General features: G+C 37.5%; 1 protein-coding gene across 1 annotated transcript in view; it reads right to left on the bottom strand.

The window, feature by feature from the left end:
• Positions 1-20,294, bottom strand: part of LOC124553503 (putative vitellogenin receptor) — a 148,450-nt gene that overhangs the window by 37,433 nt on the left and 90,723 nt on the right. Inside the window, exons 34-36 of the mRNA XM_047127356.1 lie at positions 15,650-15,802; positions 8,892-9,019; positions 443-564 (exon numbers count right to left, since the gene is read on the bottom strand). Coding sequence (XP_046983312.1) covers positions 443-564; positions 8,892-9,019; positions 15,650-15,802 — 403 coding nt within the window. The remainder of the gene's footprint in view (positions 1-442; positions 565-8,891; positions 9,020-15,649; positions 15,803-20,294) is intronic.

Below are 20,294 nucleotides of genomic sequence, written 5' to 3'. Positions count from 1 at the left end.
CCAGGCATGAAACAAGGAGCTGAACAAGATTTGTCAAACAGCTGTAGTCAAGGTCGCCAAGCTATTTAGTGCAAGCTCACAGGCAAGTTTTAAGATTAAACTTCCTGGCAGATTAAAACTGTGCCGGACCGAGACTCGAACTCAGGACCTGGTACTGGTACTGGTACGAGACAAGGTACTGGTAGAAGTAAATCTGAGGATGAGGCACGCGTAGTGCTTGGGTAGCTCAGTTGGTAGAGCACTTGCCCGCGAAAAGCAAAGGTCCCAAGTTAGAGTCTCTGTCCGGCACACAGTTTTAATCTGCCAGGAAGTTTCATATCAGCGCACACTCCGCTGTAGAGTGAAAATTTCATTCTAAGTTTGAAGAAAACTGAAAATAGTGACGATTAGTGCAGTGGAGCACCCTGGTGAGCACAGCTGCGACTGCCAACAACAAACTGACCTGCGTGAGGTAGGTATGCACCGCTTGTCACGCTCGCAGTGGAACTCGTCTGGCCGGCATCCTGCCGGCACAATGCACGTCGAGTTATCCTGCAGCAACATGCCCTCGGGACAGCCACACACCTGCAACCCAAATCAACATTCAGTTTCTTCACACAATCTTAACTGTTGTACAAACTATTTTCAAAGCTAACAGAGGCCCAAGTTATAACAACGTGTCTGGAATAGTCAACATTCCGTAACAATTAGTGACAACAGTCTACATAAGTTCATTCCTGACAGTTGCAGTTGGCTGGACAGCAGATTAACGGGCCTACCTCAACCAACAATTTAACACCAGTATTTACTCCAATCTAAGCTGCGCTCTATGCTGCACCTGAAAAATGAGACTAAATCAAGGAAAAAATTTTTCCAGAATCTAAGCTGCACCTGAAATCAGACTAAATTCAAGGGGAGAGTAAAGTCTTAGACCTCACCTCCAAATTTAAACAAAGTTGGTCCATTGTATCAAGACAACTTAGGTTGAATGTATGAAGCTACAGCTACATTGGTTTGGTTAGACTCTTAAGCTTAGCAGTTAAGCTTTACCAAGTAGCTACCGCTATGTATCAGGCGCTCCGTATTTATACAGGTACCCTTCCTTTTTCACATGCTTCGTCTGGTCTGAATCTATTGCTTATTTTGCTTTGATCTGATAAGTGCCGTTCTTTGTTATAGGCATTTACATCACTCTAAGCTGAAAATACATTATTGTACTGTGCCGTGCATTGTTTGTCGCATTCTGATAATGAATGTTTACAATCTGTCGCCCCTCGTGGCATGGCTTGCTTGTGTGCACTACCACCACTTACAATAAGAGAGGAAACTCATTAGCGAACTAATAGCAAGAGACTATTTGTTGTTACTTACACTGCTGCTTTCTTTGATAACAAGAACCAAATAATAGATTGTGCATGATAGAACATGTTCTGAATGAGAGTTTGGCAAAAATCTGTTCAAAAATCTTTGCAGGCACCTCTAGTACATTAGACTCTGCACAGAAATTAGAGTGATCTTAGAAATGAAGCACGGCAACTGACTCATTAAATCTGATTACAGTATACATATCGTGTTTATATTCGTATTATTCTTATGCTGCATACTGATTCTCCCGCGTTTGCTGTTGTCTCTCTAATTCCATAGTTTATTGGGCAGCCAGGATTTAAATGAGAGCAGCAAACACGAAAGAATACTTGGCATAATGTTTATATTCTCATTTTATGGTGAATAGAATACTGCGTGTGATTCATGATTCATAAACGTTCTTATTAGCAACCATCTCTTGTCACAGGTAGGAAAAGATTCAGAACGTAGAGTTGGCCATATTGTCATACATCCCAAAGAAGTCTTTCCAGTCAAATTTTTGTAGCAGATTTTTAGTGATGACTTCACATGCAAACTGTTTTCTTCAGTCCATAGACTGGTTTGATGCAGCTCTCCATGCTTTTCTATCATGTGCAATGCAGAGTAGCAACACATAAGGAAAATAACATTGAAATTAAACACTGAAATTTAGAACACTTATTACATTTTAATACATCTTATACAAAATGTTTAAAATGTCAGTCATTCTGACTCACTATCACTCTTCTCTGTTGCTCATTTCTTCATACAGAGCATCATCCTCCGTACCATATAGTGCATTGGATATCTAACAGTTTTAAATGCTTGTTGCGCAGTCTGATTTGGAACACACTTTCATGCATCGTAATTGGCACACTTGTGACAAACTTGCACAAGTTACACATCCTGTTGGCCTCAGTTGTCAGTCGCTTTTTGAAAGCCAGCCTATGCACATGCGTTTAAGCTTGTCCTTAAATGGTTTATTCAAACAGAAAGTGGTTGTAGAATTGACGTCATCCTGCCTGGAATTACTGCCAAGACCATTTTTATTTCCTGTAATTTTCGTTTTACTGAAGGTGTTGTATGGCCTGCGTAAACATCTAATACCAACAGACTGCATAAAACGAGCATTGCGCCAGGACGATTCCACACACGCCTAATCTATTCCAGCACCATGTCCTCCAAACGCCATCTAGTTTCGTTTGCTTGTACAATTACAGTTTTAGGAAATTGTAAGCGAAAGACCTTACCGAAATAGAAAACTATGAATTGGGGTAATTTACGTCCATCTGCTGTGCAAGCAAGCATGGTTGCAAAATACTGACATTTACAGAAGGATAGAGAAACTGGAATAGCTGCTCTCAAGTAAGATCAGTTCGGGCTCCAGAAAACTACAGGAACACGAGGGAACACCAGTCGTGTCTTGCACGAAACAGCAGTCAGTGGCCAGCGACAAGAAGGTGTCATGTGCACAGTATCGCTCAGTGGCCGGCAACACCACAGTGGTGTCACGAGTGCAGTACCGTGCAGCAGCCAGCAACAGTACTTTAGTATCTTTTTCACTATTTTGCTCGGTAAAAAGTTATGAACATCAAGACATTTGTTTTTGTAAGTTTGGGTGTTGTTTGACCATGGCAGATGAAAGAAGACATGATTATAATGAATGTGCGGACGTCTTGTCTGACGTTCCAGACAATTTGGCTGAAGAGGAAGACATCGGATATCAATAAAGTGAAAGTGAAACAGAATTGTGGGAAGATATTGCAATACATCCATGAAGAATTCGGTGAACAGTACAATTGTCAACTGACAAATCAGACAAAGAAGACAGTGCACAGTGGTCAGACATTTACTGACGACCAATAATAAATTGGAAGGATCCCAGGTCCAAACATTTCCCAAATAGTGTGTCGAGGATATTGTAGAATTATATTCAAATAGCCCATTCCAATATATATTAGCAATGAAACCAAGTACTACACTCAAAATGGTAATATAATAAAACCAGATAAAACACCTAATTTGTCGACATTGCGGGACCCAAACTTTGAAAATGGTTGGGCTTGCTATCCTTATGATAATTGTAAAAGCAAGGATCAATGATTATTGGCCAACAAATCCGTTGATACATACATGGATCACAAAACAATGTCCCTGTAACCACTTCAGACAAATGTTTTTACATTTTCCCGACAATAAACCGGATAATGCCGACCAGCTTTTCAAACTGCAATTTGTAATTTATTATTTTTTCCAAAATTTTAAAAACATTTAATCTAAGTCAAACCATATCAATTGATGATGAAAGGATACCATGGCATGACTGGTTAAATTTCAAAGTTTATGGTCCATAGAAAATTAGGAAATATTACATATTATATATAAAAACAAAGATGAGGTGACTTACCGAACAAAAGCGCTGGCAGGTCGATAGACACACAAACATACACACAAAATTCAAGCTTTCGCAACAGATTGTTGCCTTATCAGGAAAGAGGGAAGGAGAGGGGAAGACGAAAGGAAGTGGGTTTTAAGGGAGAGGGTAAGGAGTCATTCCAATCCCGGGAGCGGAAAGACTTACCTTAGGGGGAAAAAAGGACAGGTATACACTCGCACACACGCACATATCCATCCACACATACAGACACAAGCAGACATATTTAAAGATGTCTGTGTCTGTATGTGTGGATGGATATGTGCGTGTGTGCGAGTGTATACCTGTCCTTTTTTTCCCCCTAAGGTAAGTCTTTCCGCTCCCGGGATTGGAATGACTCCTTACCCTCCCCCTTAAAACCCACTTCCTTTCGTCTTCCCTTCTCCTTCCCTCTTTCCTGATGAGGCAACAGTCTGTTGCGAAAGCTTGAATTTTTGTGTGTATGTTTGTGTTTGTGTGTCTATCGACCTGCCAGCGCTTTTGTTCGGTAAGTCACCTCATCTTTGTTTTTATATATAATTTTTCCCACGTGGAATGTTTTCTTCCATTATATTGAAAATATTACATACTTATTCAGATGCTGCGTGATTCAAGTACAGGAGACATTTCCTCATTCAAGATCTATTCCGGCACTGGACAGCCTTCAGCAGAAACACTGCTGGCCCTATTGACATTATGGAAAGTGGCATCTCTACATGGATAATTATTGTAACCGTGTAGAACTTGCAGAAAAGTTACTTGAAAAGAAAATTAGAGTTTGTGGAACTATACAGCAAAATAGGGGATTTCCAGAAAAATTAAAGTGCACAAAAGTCAATGTGTTTGAAGCTTGTCATCAACAGAAAGGTGACAAGCAGCTGGCAACAAGCCAAGTAATATGAATTATCACAGCCGGCACCACAAATTTGTACAAGACGTGTGGATGGCAAAGTTAAATCTATGCTCTTAGCATCTGTAGCTTTTCACACATTTTAAATTGATGAAAACTAGGATGAAATATGAGGCACAAGATGTTCAATTTTCACAGAAACAAATTTAGTTTTTAGAGTCCACGGATTCTAAAGGGGAAGCAGTTGTCAAGAAAGGAAAGAGTTGTGGCCTATCCCCGATATTCAGTCCATACATTCAACACACTAAAGGAAGCTACGGGGAAGACTGAAAAGAAGTTCAGAGAAAAAGTTTTAATGACATTCTGTCAGACACCACAACTATGGAAGATACTAGCCATTACATTCAACTGCTCATTGAAGAGGCAAGATGAACTGCTACTAAGGAGGTTCAAGGCTAATGGAATGTAGTAAAAATTGGTCACAAAGGAATTGTTAGGAAATTCAGTAGGTTAGTTTTGCTACTTGGTAGCAAAAAACTGACAACAGCTGAAATGGAGCAAATACAAAACTGCATTAGCAATAGTAACAATGGTATTTTCGGAAAAATATACAGTATTCAAAAATATTTAGTATTACGTAGTCTTTCCAAAAGGTCTGCCTGTAGTGTCAACTTTTAGGGAACTTTACTGCATACAGGCAAGAGAATAGAAGCTTATTAAAATTTGTGTTACAAAGGACTGCTTAACAGCAGCTGTATTAGCTAACTAATGAGGTACTATTGACATCCACATACACCCATTGACTACACTTATTTGTTAGGAAGCAAGTGTCACAATTTCTACATTAACACACAAGCAACTGTTAAGACCAAGTTCTACCATGAGGTATTGCAATACTCATTGCAATATTTGAAGTGCATTTTGTTTTACTGCAGTTTTATAATTTATACACAATTATCTAGAACTGTGTTACCAATAAAAATTTCCTACATCAAATGAAACGGGAAGGTAAACAGTTTCAATTACATGGAGTATATACAGACAAGAGTCAAATGTTTTGTAGATTTCCAAGTTGAACACTTTTTCCAAGTTAAAGTATACTATTGTGGCTGAAAGTATGTATTTCTATACTAAGTGACACACTTATCTGATCTATGGAACTTTTCAATCTTATTTTACACACTGGCACAGAACTTCCTTGCACTTCAGGAAACACACCACTAAAAAACATTCTGGAATGATGAATGCATGATGACTAAGTACTTTCATAATATGAAAATATAGTGTTATACATGTCCCACCTAATACAACACAGTAGCTTCAAAAGCAATTTTTTAAATTACAAATTATGCTAAAGCAATGGCAGAAACAATACATGGAAGAACTGAAATGTATGAATAAACTTCAGCTTAATCTTTACCATCTGTATCTTAATATAAATCAAACATGAAAGAGCCAGTAAAATTTAATGACAAATGCAGGTCTTCTGCATCCAAAATATTTCGAAGTGATTGGTCCTCAAAGTGTTATGTTTATAATGAGAGTAACACTAATTTAAGGAAGTCATTGCATATTCACACATGTCACTTTAATTCCTCTTGCATAAAAGGAAATTACTTTTGAAGTATCACTTCTCAAACCACCATTTACAATATTTCCCCCTTGACCCATTAGAAATGTAGACAGCTTTTAAGTCAACCTCAAAGTCAGTCTTGTTACTGTGCTGGCATAAGCTGTCATCAGCACACTGGTCTGTAAAGATGAAGTGCGAAGATAGATTAGTAGTAGTTTGATTGAGCACACCTATCATGAGAGATATTAGAAAGATTCACCCACAAGCAACAAGCTGCTAACACCCTCTTGACACCAGGTATTTAGGCCACCGCTACTGACTGGAGGGCATCACTCAATCATCCAGGTTGGCATCTGTCAATTTACTCACAGAACAGGTTTAATTTGTCGCAGGTTATGACAATACAGTGACCATATTAGTAACTAACAGGATTAGTTTACCTCAACCAGCAGTGAGGAACTCAAGGGTTTTTTTTTTATAGCAAGGTTACCAATATGGACATTACATCAGTCAACAAGATGAGTTACTGATGAGCTTGTACCACAGAACATGGACTATTCAATTTAAGTAAACATTTCCAGTTCTTGTAAATAAAGAACAGTATTAATCCACATGCGGATTTATGTTTTAGAAAGAGGATACCTGCCACCCATAACATTCCCTCCCTTGCTTCCTTGGGGTCCAAGACCCTACAATGGCAAATTAGGATAATTCCGTGGCTGAAGATTTTGCTTGCTTCTCTTTTTAGTTTGCAGGGGGTGATTGTGTTCAAGTGTTTCTACTCTTGAAATTTGATGTGTTCTTGCATGTACTCTAGGAGAGGGAGTTGCAGAAGTAATCAAATTTTTCTTCTCAGAGGCTTTGCTTACTTTGACATGAATTCCCCAGTGTTGTCAACCAGTATACCAATGACAGTTTAAAAAGCAGTTGGAATGGATTGAATACCTGACTCAGCTCCAAGCACATGGTCAAGTTCACCATGTTCAAGGTACTGTAAAGTTATACTTCCTTTCAATTGTGGGTCCCCAGTGTTCAGGTTAATACAGGAACTATTCCGAATTTCATCTCCCGACAAACTTGTCTGATCAAGTAATCACTGCATTAATTCGATACTGTGATCGACAAGTGCAAGTAGCTGCAGCCCGATATCAGTTCTTTCGCTTGCAGGAAAAGCCAGAACAGACTTATTGCCAGTGTTACACAGAATTAACGGGCACGACTAGGAAGTTTAAATTTCAGTGTAGTTGTGGCAACTTTCACAGGGATTTAATGATATGTGAAGCAATAACATTCACCGTTTCAGATGGTAGAATATGGGAACAGATTTTAAAATATTCTGATCCATAACTTCAAGTATTGCAAACCTTAGAGCACTACGATTCAGGTGCAATAGCAGGTGACAAGTTTCATCAGGCCCTGATTTGTCGGGCCTTTACTCTTTGTTCGTGACCGTCCCAACCAGCCACAATGAGTACATACAGAACTGTGCCGACAGCCATGTAGACATGGCAACAAGCCTGTCGATTTAGTGAAGTCTTGCCCTAGATGTTTTTCTTATCATAAAGGACAAGATTGCCCATCACATAATTCAACGTGTTACATGTGCAGAAAAGAAGGCCACGTTCAAGTGGTTTCTTTGCAACAGTACAAAAATGCCAATTTTACCAGCTCCCAGAAAAAAAAAAAAGCTTGTGCATATGCAGTGAATGCTATGTTTTCAAAACAAAACTGGTTTGACTTGATGCTTGCACTAAATCATCCAGTTTGACATCCATCAGTTTACTCACAGACCAAGTTTGGTTCATTACAAGTTATGGCAATACAGTGACCATATTAGTGACTACTAGGACCAGTTTACCTAAACCAGAATTTTACTTTACTGGCTGTGAGAAAGAAATTTGTAATAACAGAATTACCAAGATGGACATTACATCAGTCAACAGGATGACTTACTGATGAGCTTATACTACAAAACCATGAACTCAATTCAAGTTAAGTAAAGTAAAGTAAATATTTTCAGTTCATATGAATAATTTGTTTTAATCCAGGTGTGCATTTGTGTTTAAAGGATACTGGCCACCCATAATGTCCTCTTCCATGTGGTACAATACTCTACAGTTATTAAGTATTGTGTAGCCTTCATTACAAAAACTGACATTTTTGCTGTGAGCAGGTGCTTTTGTGTGCACTGTTTTCTTGTCTTAAATGGCAGATTTGCAAGAAAAGTTTAATTTGTGTTAGCCTTATGTTTTATTACTACAGTATTATTCTGCAGTAGTGGGCTCAAGTAAAATGTTTTGGCTGAAGTATTGGTTCTTATTAATAAAAAAATTTTAAGTGGAACTAAATGAAAAATTCGCAGATTCTAAATAATTCCTCGACTTTCCCAGATTTCTTGTTTATTTACATGCCACTCATTTTACTTTACAGCTACATGCACTTTGTATTTTTATAGTTCTTCAGTAATTTTAATCATGATATTGCCATTCACATAATTTTATATGGAATGTTTTCTACTAATTTTTACCGACTAATTTCATATAACTTGTCAATGAGAAACTACTCAAACCTTAAAATTGTTTTTTTAACAAAGCTGTTTTTTTCCACCAGCTCCTGTGCACTATTTGTAAAATGCATCCCTTAATCTTCCCAAGTTACTTCAGGAAGCAGACCCAGATTGTGACTCCTGCTCAAGGTTGAAGTCTCAGAAGCTGTTGTCCCACAAAGCTCACCTGCTTCTGTCCCCTCATCAGGCACAGGTGGCTGCAGCCACCATTCCCCTGATGGCACGGGTGGTTCGGCAGCAGCGCCACTCCCCTCACAGCCGTCAGCACTACGTGGTACGTGTCGTCCGCAGCCACTGCAAAATGATACTTCGGGTACCAAATGGTAAACTGATGTGAGGGCAAAACTGAGGAACACAGGGCTGGCCACTATTTTCAGGATTTGAAATTCCAAGTTCCACAAATCCACACAAATTCAGAGAAGAAATTGCTAATGTTACCAATTTCATGTGTTTTTATTGGTGATAGTTGCAATTTTCACTCCTCCTAAATAATGGTCAGCTACTTAGTTCATTTTACATGTAAACTTTGGTCTACATTAGCACACAATGTTATTACCACATTACAACAAGTAGCTATAATGTTACAGCTTACTCCTAATCTGTTCCTTTTCTCAATTGCATAGCACACCTGCTAAGTATTTGCAGTTACCAATAAGGGTTGCCACCAGCTGTATAAAGGAATGACAAAATTGTTTTTACTGGAACTTAAACCTGGATTTTCCACTTGTCACAAGTAGTCCAGCACAAGATTTGTCATTTCGCTGTACAAGTGATGGCTGTCCATAGTGACACCTGTGAATACATTTGCTGTATTTCATAATGGCTTTCATCACTGCAATGTGTTCCTTCAGACATGCAACCACGTCCGAACAAAAACATACTTCTGAACACAGGCACTATATTATTGTAAATATGTTTTGCTCTGAATCATTTAATATATTAAAATTTTAATTTTTACCATAAAAACCAAATTCCAGATAGGGTGTAATCTACATATTACTGCAGTCATAAGCATTAATTTGGAAATAAAAGTTAACAGAAGTTTTAGACTGCTAGCATTTAATGCAAAATTACACAATACACAATTCTCATGACATGAAGAAGGGATCAGTTGGTAGGACATGTTCTGAGGCATCAAGGGATCACAAATTTAGCATTGGAGGGCAGCGTGGAGAGTAAAAATCGTAGAGGGAGACCAAGAGATGAATACACTAAGCAGATTCAGAAGGATGTAGGTTGCAGTAGGTACTGGGAGATGAAGCTTGCATAGGATAGAGTAGCATGGAGAGCTGCATCAAACCAGTCTCAGGACTGAAGACCACCACAACAACAACAACATGACAATTTCATGCTAACATGTTAAGGCAACACCTATATCAAGACAGACTCCCTGCTCCCTAGGCAAGTCACCCAAATACTGGGTAAGCTGAGCACAATCTCAATCCCCTGTTCCAAGAAATTCACTTTTATACATTTTTCACACAAAACCAGTGTTTTGATATTTACTCATTTAGTCTGGGCAAGAGAAGGGGTAGAGATGATCACAGTACAGTAAACAATAATAGCTGTCTTTCACCCAACCAGTAAACAATATGGTTGCGCTACATACCAGCTGCAACACCTTAGTAACAAGGAAACCACTAGGAATTTGTGGCAACTTTAAATGTTTCAAGGCACAGAAAATCAAATCTAACCTCTAGACATATTTCTTGGTGTTTCCAACACATGCATAGCACCAATCTCTAAGTTAGAGATGAGAAAATTAAGAAGCTTAAACTCTTTCCCACTGGGTGTGCTCAAATTGCACTGTAATGTTTGAGTAGACACTTCTAACAGCCTTATCAGGGGTTATTACAGTATTCTTAAGTATGGAGTGAAACATTTCTTCCAATCTAGAACTGAGCTAAATTAATTTACTTTTCAAAAGCAAATGAATGCGATATCTACTGCATAAGTGGGAGAGTACCATGTAAGTCAACCATGCAGTGTGGTTAAGGGATCATTCGCCAAAACATTCAAGTGTGGGTAATTAAGACCTTAAAACCAACAGAGGCTATCTTTCTGAAGTGAGCTTCAATGTAAAGGGAATCAAGCCTACACGAAGCTACTTTAGGAGGTAGTTTTCATTTTACCAGGTTTCTATTAGATGAAACTGGTTTGCTGGGTACATGATAATTCAGAAGAGACACTGGACAAGATAAAACAGGACATTACAATTCTTACTCTGTCATGTATACTATAGTATGTTTTATGAAGCATTTCAACCTTTTCAGTTGATGGGACATATGTCCCACTGAAGTAATACAGTTTTAAACAAAATAACATCTGGTATACAGTGAGCTTTCTGAACTAAGAAACATGGTTGACTAGGGGGTCAATCTATGGTTGGCTGTGAATAGCAAATTGGGGCATAATGTCTAAATTTGGCTATGTGGATCCCTTGGAAAATATCCACAAGGGAAGCAATGGTGTTTCCTTTTACATCACAGACTTTTGAAACAGTCCAACTTTTCAGGCATTCTTCAGGTTTGCATATTTTTAATTGTGATGCAGATGCCCACCATTTCAAATACTGTGAAGTGTGCGTTACATCCAAGTCACCTTCAAACATATGTTGAAAATTTGTGTGCAATATTGTGGTTTTCATTGGTGTCTGTACTGTCAAACAGTAAAGATTATTACCGAGTTCAGATTTGTTTCAGAAATATTACTGTATTTTTCCTTTCTAAACACTGGTATTGAGCTGTAATAAAATATTTTGTCTTGTCACCTTTTGCTCCAACAGATCAAAATTAAAAATCTATTTCAACTTCATCCCACCTGGAGTGAATTTGACCCATTATCTGTCGTGATTATTGTGGATTGACTAAGATGACTTATGGAACTACCAACAATTGAGCAGCAGATTTGTATAATTGAATGTGTGTGTCATCTTTATAAGACTTCCTAACCAAGATTTTACTTTGAAAACCCTATATTCAAACAAAACCATGGAGCTGGTTGAATTTGTAGGACTTAGTTCCAATTTTCAGAATTTGAAGTTTATTTTTATTGGTGGAAATGTAATCATGAAAGATTTTCAATCTTTTATTTTGATATCAGTATGCAATGTGTTAATCCATGAAGTGTTAACACATCTACAAATTTTATGATTACAGCTCAGTGCACTTTGAAACCCGGGGAGGGGGGCATGAAAATTATTTCTGTATCATTTGGACAGCATTGTTTAATTATAATGGGCTCTAATGTGAAAGCAAACCATGGACCTGGACACAGGTGGCACTGCAAAAACTAGGTTCAGCTACATGCCACTTGGCACAGCAAAACCACAGAGAGCAATGTCAGAACTTGTTCAATGAAGATCTGTGATGATACTGTTAATATATTTATTGGTAAGGATGAAGTTACAACTGACAAAATGTCATTAAAACAGAGCAAGCAAGCAAAACAATTGAGCAAATGTGTTTCTATGTAGCAATTTTTATTATTAATTGTGCTTCTTAGTGTTCTCCCACATTTTCATTTAGTGCTCATTTTGGTTGATAGGCCAAGCTGTCGACCAAGTGTTCTGGGTTGCTGTTGTGCACTCACTGACTCCAACCAGACAATTATTGTTTGGTTTCACACTTATTTGTAACAGTTCTATTCCCATCCCCAATATTGTTTAAGAGTTAGCGCTAATGTTCTGTCAACTGCAAATTTAGCGTATTTTAACTCTGGTGGATGTTGTGGTTAGAGGCACTCAAATTGACTGCCAGATCCCAAGCATTATTTAAGTTTATCTGTCTTTGTGTAATAGGTTTCCTGGCATTTTTATTTCAGTATAAGAATCACACTGTCCCAGAGTTCACACTGTGATACTGGTTTCACATTTCATTTCACAATTTTGAGGCAGTGCTCTGAGACAGCTGGTTTGTTCTTTGCATCTGTGACTTCAGTGATATGACAAACAGAACAGTCTGGTCCAGCGAACAGATGCAACATTAACATGGAATATAATCTACACCCAGATTTTGAAGACTTGGGACAAAAACTATGCTTTGTAAAGTTGCTCTGAGGAGAACAAGTGTCGTACCAAGATTTACCAGAAACTTCATTCAATTGAAAATAAGCAAACACTTTCCCTGCAGATACTCTACCATTTCCAAATAAACAATTGTCAATGTTTGTGGAACTTTGTGCCTTTTAGTGTGTAAGTAGTACAACTGAAGCAGTGGCACAGTTAATATTCTTACAGCTTCACATTTTGTGCTCTGTTTGAAACCTGCTTTTTATCTTTGTTGTTCATTTATCCACTATTCAGAGAAGTGAACAACAAGCATGTTTTCCTGTGTATACTGAAAGTGTTCATATTTGTCTCTAATGAATATGAGGAAGAATAAATCTTAAACTTCAGTGAAAATCCTTTTTACCTTTACCAAAAATGAACAAGTTCCAGTTTTCAGAAAAGTGATGATCATTACAAATGGTTTGCAGTGAATTTATTGCCAACATGTGAAATTTTCAACAATCTTTCCACAGTAATTCTTACGGAGAAGTGACACTGCCAAACCTGTCTTCTTGCAATGCTCATGGCATTCAAAACTTTAAAATTTTTGTATAATTGGTATCATTTTTATGATCGGTTTCATCCAAGGGAACGTATTAAGTCTTGCTGAAGACTAGACAAAGAACGTTCTCATTTTGGTTCTTTTATTATGAGACCAAAAGGATTGTAACCACTGGAAATACCCTGCAATAGTAGCTATTGTGTCACTATTTTGGCTGAGACTAAATTGTGCTTAAAGACATCTAAATTATATCTATATTAGATATAAAGTGACTCCTTTTTTCAGAAACTGAAAGGTGTCTGCAGATAATCCAACACATTCACTTACTTCTTACACCAAGTAGTTTCTGGGGAAACTTCATTAGAGCACTTTCCATATCCTCCTTTTAAGTTTAAAGGAGTGAGATACATTAGATGCCTGTAGATGCATTGTTTTCACAGTAGTTTTTCCAGATTTGGGTAAGCCTATGGCAGGAAGGTTATTTTTTGGCTTTTTCTCTGTCTATTTCCTTTCTCAGACATTCTGGCTTTTGACTTGCCTATTCAGTAATTCAGTCTAGCTGGAATCTAGGTGACAAGTACACAACAGCTAAACTTGCATCACTTGAAGGGTATGTCATCAAAATATTGATCACAAAAAAGAGAGAGAGAGAGAGAGAGAGAGAGAGAGAGAGAGAGAGAGAGAGAGAGAGAGAGAGAACTTTGCTGAAAATTTAGGACTGTACTATTAAATACCACTGAGGAAATGAGAAGTTTCTATGGTGTTTAGAAACAAATCAACTAAAGTTTTTCATAAATAGAGGACAGAGTGAAATTTTTTTATGGGATTTTATCTTTGAACATGCCAGGATAAATGAGTTATGCAAACAAGATGACAGTGAAGAAACATCAATCAAAATGTATGTAAAAATAATCAATTAAGGGAGCCATGAAGCAGAAAACTGTCAAATTTATTCAACATTTTACATTACACCCCAGTCATTCCTGAACTAGAATATGTGAATATATATTCTTTGACCACCGCTTAACAAGTTGGTCAGCCTGATGCTTAGCAAGTAACAGCATAACATTACAGCACCGTTTTACCCTTAGTGATTTTAAATAGGGTAGTACTCATTTCACAATACTTTATGCAAATTATTGTATGACATCACAATATTGACAATTGCACGAACTTTAAACAGGGTATTGCAAGTTTTAATCCAAGTATGTTCCATGCTTAATTTGTGAACTATTGACACTAACAGGCAACCATCAGTAAGTAAGATGGTTAATTATTATAATAGTTAGAAAACATACCAAGAATGGCTTTTATAAAATCATATGCATGCATGCATGAAGTCTTCCAAGAGGCCCATATCTCATGCTAATGAAAGTAGCAGTTACTTAAAGTAGCAGTTACTGTTTGTGTACCATGTCACAGACATCTGCAGAACGTCTCGTGAAATGTTACCATCTGACATAATACTCTATTTCATGAAGTAATCTTATTGTGATTATATTTTATTCATGCAGATTGTAAATGTGGTCAGAATAAGTTTACCAGAAAGCCTAAGTTTAAAGGTAACAGGATCTGTCACTGTCCAGATGCTTCAAGTTGTTACGTGTCCCACTAACTGCTGATGAATATGGACAGAACCATCCCCCTACGAACATCAATAGCATGTATTGAAAGTATGTTACAAACTTGTCAGTAAGGCCATCAAAAGCATGCATGCAACTGCAGTCTCAGGCAACTGATTCCACACACCAGTTTCCTGAGACTGTTCACACATGTCAACTTTCCTTTTTATTATATTGTTACACTCTATTCTGGATTTTCCATTGTTAGGTATCATAAAATCTATACCTGTTTAGCTAGCAAAAACATTTGCTAATAGTAAATGTGAGAGAACTCACTCCCAACAACTTTCAATAACTGTGGGGGAATGCTCGCCTAAAAGTGTGTTCAGGCCTCGAATCCCTGAAAACTAGTATCATGGCTGCAGTGATTTTTCAATGACAGGTCAGACAGCAAGCTGAAAGTTTTTCAGAAATGTGGGTGTAGAACCTGGGGCTAACGTCAAATGTTTTACTACCATGTGAGGGTGCAGGAATCTGAGGAAATCACTCCAAAATGACAAGAGGCCAGAATTCTGAAGGAGGCCTCCAAACTTTGAGATTTACGTATTCTCCAGTGTAACTGACAGCTCGACCTGGTGATTTAACTTCGCAGAAGGTTGAACTGATTTTATCAAAAATTTTGAATGATTTATCCCAAAAGTACTACATTTTTAGGTTTAAATACAAATTTCTTTGAGAGTACTATGTCTATGAAACTCTGTAGAGCCATGACAAGATAAATTGCACCAGTGTCCACCACATGGCATACTTACTAAGGTCAATTTTCTTCACTTTGGAAGCACCATCGAATTTGTTGGCCCAGTACAAGCTGCGCTGGCCATGGATAGTCCAGAACAGATCCTGCCCCAGAGCAGTTACTGATGTCGGGGATCCTGACAGCTTCTTGAAGATGTGGTGGTCAATACCTGCAAATGTTTCAACTTGACTACAATGTAGTTTACATGTGGAACTTCTGCCACCAAACACTGAATATTTCTTGTGGCAGAAATCAGACTGCTAGCAAACTTGCAATCTATACACTTTACAGCATTATCTGAGACAATGCAACTAAGATCAGAAGGCTTTATTCTACAAAAATATGCAAAGTTAACACCTTTCAGAAACTAGGGATTATTACATTTAATGTACATGTTAATCCACTCATTTTCTAACATTTGTGCTTAACAATAATAGCAAATGCAGGATGAATCCATGAATCATGCAATTCATAATTCACATGGAAACAGGCATCTGGTATTGTGGTTTGTGAATTCCTATTTGGGGCTCATAATGGAAACCAGTAAACACATGCAGATAAACCTTGCTAGTATATATTTTAAGAGCAAGGTGGGATGATCTTATCCATTCTTGTAGCACTCCTGATGCCAATTTAATTTTTTCCTTTTCTGATCTTGTCAGTAACAAATAGTTACAGGAGATTTCTCATTTCAGCCATACTTCATTAAAATTAGTCACAGTGTAGTCTTCTAACTACTGAATGCCACATTTATAAGGAATTACTCTTTACTATAGATGCACACCACGGCAACTTTTCAATGTTAGATTTTGTTTTTAGATTCTTTTAGTCTACTGAAAAGCACCCATTTTCTCATTGTCAGTAATCAATTTTCCCAAAAATAGTCTAATTTTCATCTAGGGTGTTCAAATCCTTAAATACAATTGTTTCCAAAATTCAGTAAAATAGTTTTGGGGCCCTCATTTTTCCTCTTTATTAGAAGTGTACTTTTACTCTACTGTGTAAGTTAAAAGTACTTTCTCCCAACTTTTTGATGAGTCCTGAGAATCATTCACACTATTCTCCTGTAAAATAGTACTTTGCCATTTCTTAGTTATACCATTTAACTGCAAACTTCTGTACATACTGTATTTCTGTACACTAAGTTGCTACCAGTACCTTACATTAACAGCTAAAAGGTATTACACAAGTATTTTACAAATTTATAGTTTTTGTAATACAGGTATCTAAACAAGCATCAAGCACAAAGCATAAGTCATCACACAGTCATCAATGTACAATTCTGCAAGTGGGATCTAGCAGTAAACTTTTTCACAATCTATGTTTCTTCACATAACTGGTTAGGGCCCCAGAGTGAAATTTTAAACCTGCAGACTTCAGAGTGTGAAGCTGGTAAGCTTTACAATGCCCATGTGTTTAACCTCTCAGGCTATGTTAAATGCTGCAGAGTATTTAAGACAATCTAACCATATGGTTAAAGCCCTGATGAACAGAAGCGAATTTGTGATAAGCCACTGTATGGTGAAAAACTTCCGAAGTAGCTAAATACTTTTCAAGACTAACAATAAGACCTACACAATGTGAAAGTTAGCAATATTACAACATTAAGCAGAAATTTTCCCCAATATCCCCAAGTTTTTCAGAAATTGCCTTAATAGGTCCTCTTTGTATAATTTGAGGAAATACTGGAACTGAGATGTATATATTCCTCTTACCTGTAATGTTTAACAAATACTAGCTTTGACTTTTTTAGTATGTGAATAGAAGATAGCATTCCGTGTAATGTCAACTGCATTTAAATATACGCTGAAGTCTCAGCCAAGTTGTTATACCAAAGTCCACTGTTCCTTTTTAAAGTTATTCTTAAAATCAGCTTGTGGTTAATGTATTTAAACTGCCTGCAATTGTGGCTTTAACCTGTTAGTGTCCACTACACTCTGCATGCTTGCTGAAGGCAGTGACTTCTGGAAAACAGCTACAGAAATTAGACCTATACCAGATGTAAGTGTGCAGTCTAAAGAAAGCACAAGACTATTTCTGTTGATAAACACTGTAGGTGATAAGTAACTATAAAACCTGCATCTATGATAGTGCTGTGAATGTTAATAAATGTATTTTATCAAAGATTAACTGTACAGTGTAAATACATTGAACTAAGTCTGTTCAAAACATTGAAGTGTCCATGGTTACGAAGATCTACTTTTATTTCTGCTGTTTAAGAATTAAGCTGCTTAGCTGTTCTGATGCACTAAATATTTGATGTACACATTTTCTTTTATAATATATGGTAAAAAGTTAAGTGCTCCTGTTATTACTCAAGATCTCTCCCTCCCTGTGGAAATATTTAAATGACAATTTAAAGTTAATTCTGTAGATTGCCCATCTGTGTCATAATATCACAAGCAGCTACTGCTTAATATTTAAGCAAGCCAGTTTGCTATCAATGAAATTATTTTGAGTACAAATCCTTACACTGTGGTTACATCACCTCTTTGTAACAATTACTTTAACAGGCAATAACAGTAATAGTTTCATGCTACTCCCACTTAACTGAGCTAACTGCAAGTTTTGATAAACCATTACAAGCAAAACTGGACCCACTTTTACTAATATTCATGCCTGCAAAGCAATTTTTATCATCAGCTTACGTGTAAGCTGTATGAGCATGCAGAATATATGTGGAACAGTATTTAGTATTCTTTACTTTCACTAATTCCTTGTTATGTGGAGTCTGAACACATCTCACTATCCCTTTTTTGGGAACAACAGTCCATACATAGTTTATGCCAAAATATGGGTGGGTATGGGAGGAAAACAAGCTGGTGTTACCAGTGTGGAAAAATGTGCAGAATGTAGAATGTAGAAATGAGTAAATCATAGGGAGTGTGTGTGTGTGTGTCTCAAGACCGGTGTATTTAAGTCAGTCCAACCTGTGGCAGTAAACAAGCTCAGTTAACATCAATGAAGGTTCATGAACTTAGGAATTCCAAAGCCTGTTTAATTGCACATAGTCAAAGAAAAAATGTAGAGAATCTCTTAACTGAACAGAAGGAAGACTGAGTATCAGGAAAGTTCCAAGCAGCATATTTTTTGACAAAATCTAAACCATGTTTGGACTTCCACAACCCTGTGGATTTTCAAAGTCAAAATAGTCTCTACAAGCACAAAGCACATATGGCTCAACAGTCTACTATGCATAAACTGCATTACAGAAACTGAGGAAGCAACAGTTCATAATATGAAGTTTCAATATGGGACATGTCTAATTCACTGAACTTCACAAACACACAAATACAATAGACACTGAACTTTTACAATTTTTCTTAAAGTACGGTTTTTCTTCACGTTCTGTGAATGGCATGCAGTTATGGTGTTAATGTGATGTTAGGTACAAATTTTAGTGTTTTGTAATTATTTCTGAACATGGCAGGGGTAAAATACAGGGAGCGAAAGGCTATTTACAATTTGTACAGAAACCAGATGGCAGTTATAAGAGTCGAGGGGCATGAAAGGGAAGCAATGGTTGGGAAGGGAGTGAGACAGGGTTGCAGTCTCTCCCCGATGTTATTCAATCTGTATATTCAGCAAGCAATAAAGGAAACAAAAGAAAAATTCGGAGTAGGTATTAAAATCCATGGAGAAGAAACAGAAACAGGTTCGCCAATGACACTGTAATTCTGTCAGACAGGAAAGGACTTTTGAAGAGCAGGTGAATGGAATGGACAGTGTCTTGAGAGGAGGATACAAGATGAACATCAACAAAAGCTAAACAAGGATAATGGAATGTAGTCTAAGTCAAGTGATGCCAAGGGAATCAGATTAGGAAATGAGAAAGTAGTAACAGCATTTTGTTATTTGGGGAGCTGAAGAGAAATTAACATCGACTAAGATCTAAGTGTCAGGAAGTCATTTCTGAAAGTATTTGTATGGAGTGTAGCCATGTACAGGAGTGAAACATGGACAATAAGTAATTTAGAGAAGACGAGAATAGAAACTTTCAAAATGTAGTGCTACAGATTATGTTTATGCTGAAGATTAGATGCGTGGATCACGTAACTAATGAGGTATTGAATAGAATTGGGGAGAAGAGGAGTTTGTGGCACAACTTGACTGGAACGGAGCAGTTGGTAGGACATAAGCTGAGGCATCAACGGATCACCAATTTAGTACTGGAGGGCAGCGTGGAGGGTAAAAAGTCTTAGAGGGAGACCAAGAGATGACTACACTACGCAGATTCTGAAGGATGTAGGCTGCAGTAGGTACTGGGAGATGAAGCTTGCACAGGATAGAGTACCACGGAGAGCCGCATCAAACCAGTCTCAGGACTGAAGATCACAACAACATAACTAAGCGCAAGTACAAATTAGTTAAATTAACTGATGACTGATGCAATTGAAGTTCCTTGTGACAAGTTTTTAGACATACTGTATGCAATGAACCACTGATTGCCAAACAATCAACATTACCTGACAGCTGTTGCACAGGAGTTACGTGCAGAGTCTAAGAAGATGTACAGAGTACTGTGTTAGGTGGCCTGAAGCTTTACAGCAGTGCAAGCTGTATGGCAGTCTTAGCAAGGTTTGAACACTGATTTTAACAGGTGTTCAAACAAGACTAGTAAAAATTAAGTGTCAGGAAAGAGTTAAACAGCTTGCAGGAAA

Source organism: Schistocerca americana, chromosome 11, assembly GCF_021461395.2.
Source record: "Schistocerca americana isolate TAMUIC-IGC-003095 chromosome 11, iqSchAmer2.1, whole genome shotgun sequence".
Taxonomy (NCBI): Eukaryota; Metazoa; Arthropoda; class Insecta; order Orthoptera; family Acrididae; genus Schistocerca; species Schistocerca americana.
The sequence above is the reverse complement of the archived record's forward strand: the minus strand, read 5'-3'. Positions and strand labels throughout refer to the sequence as shown.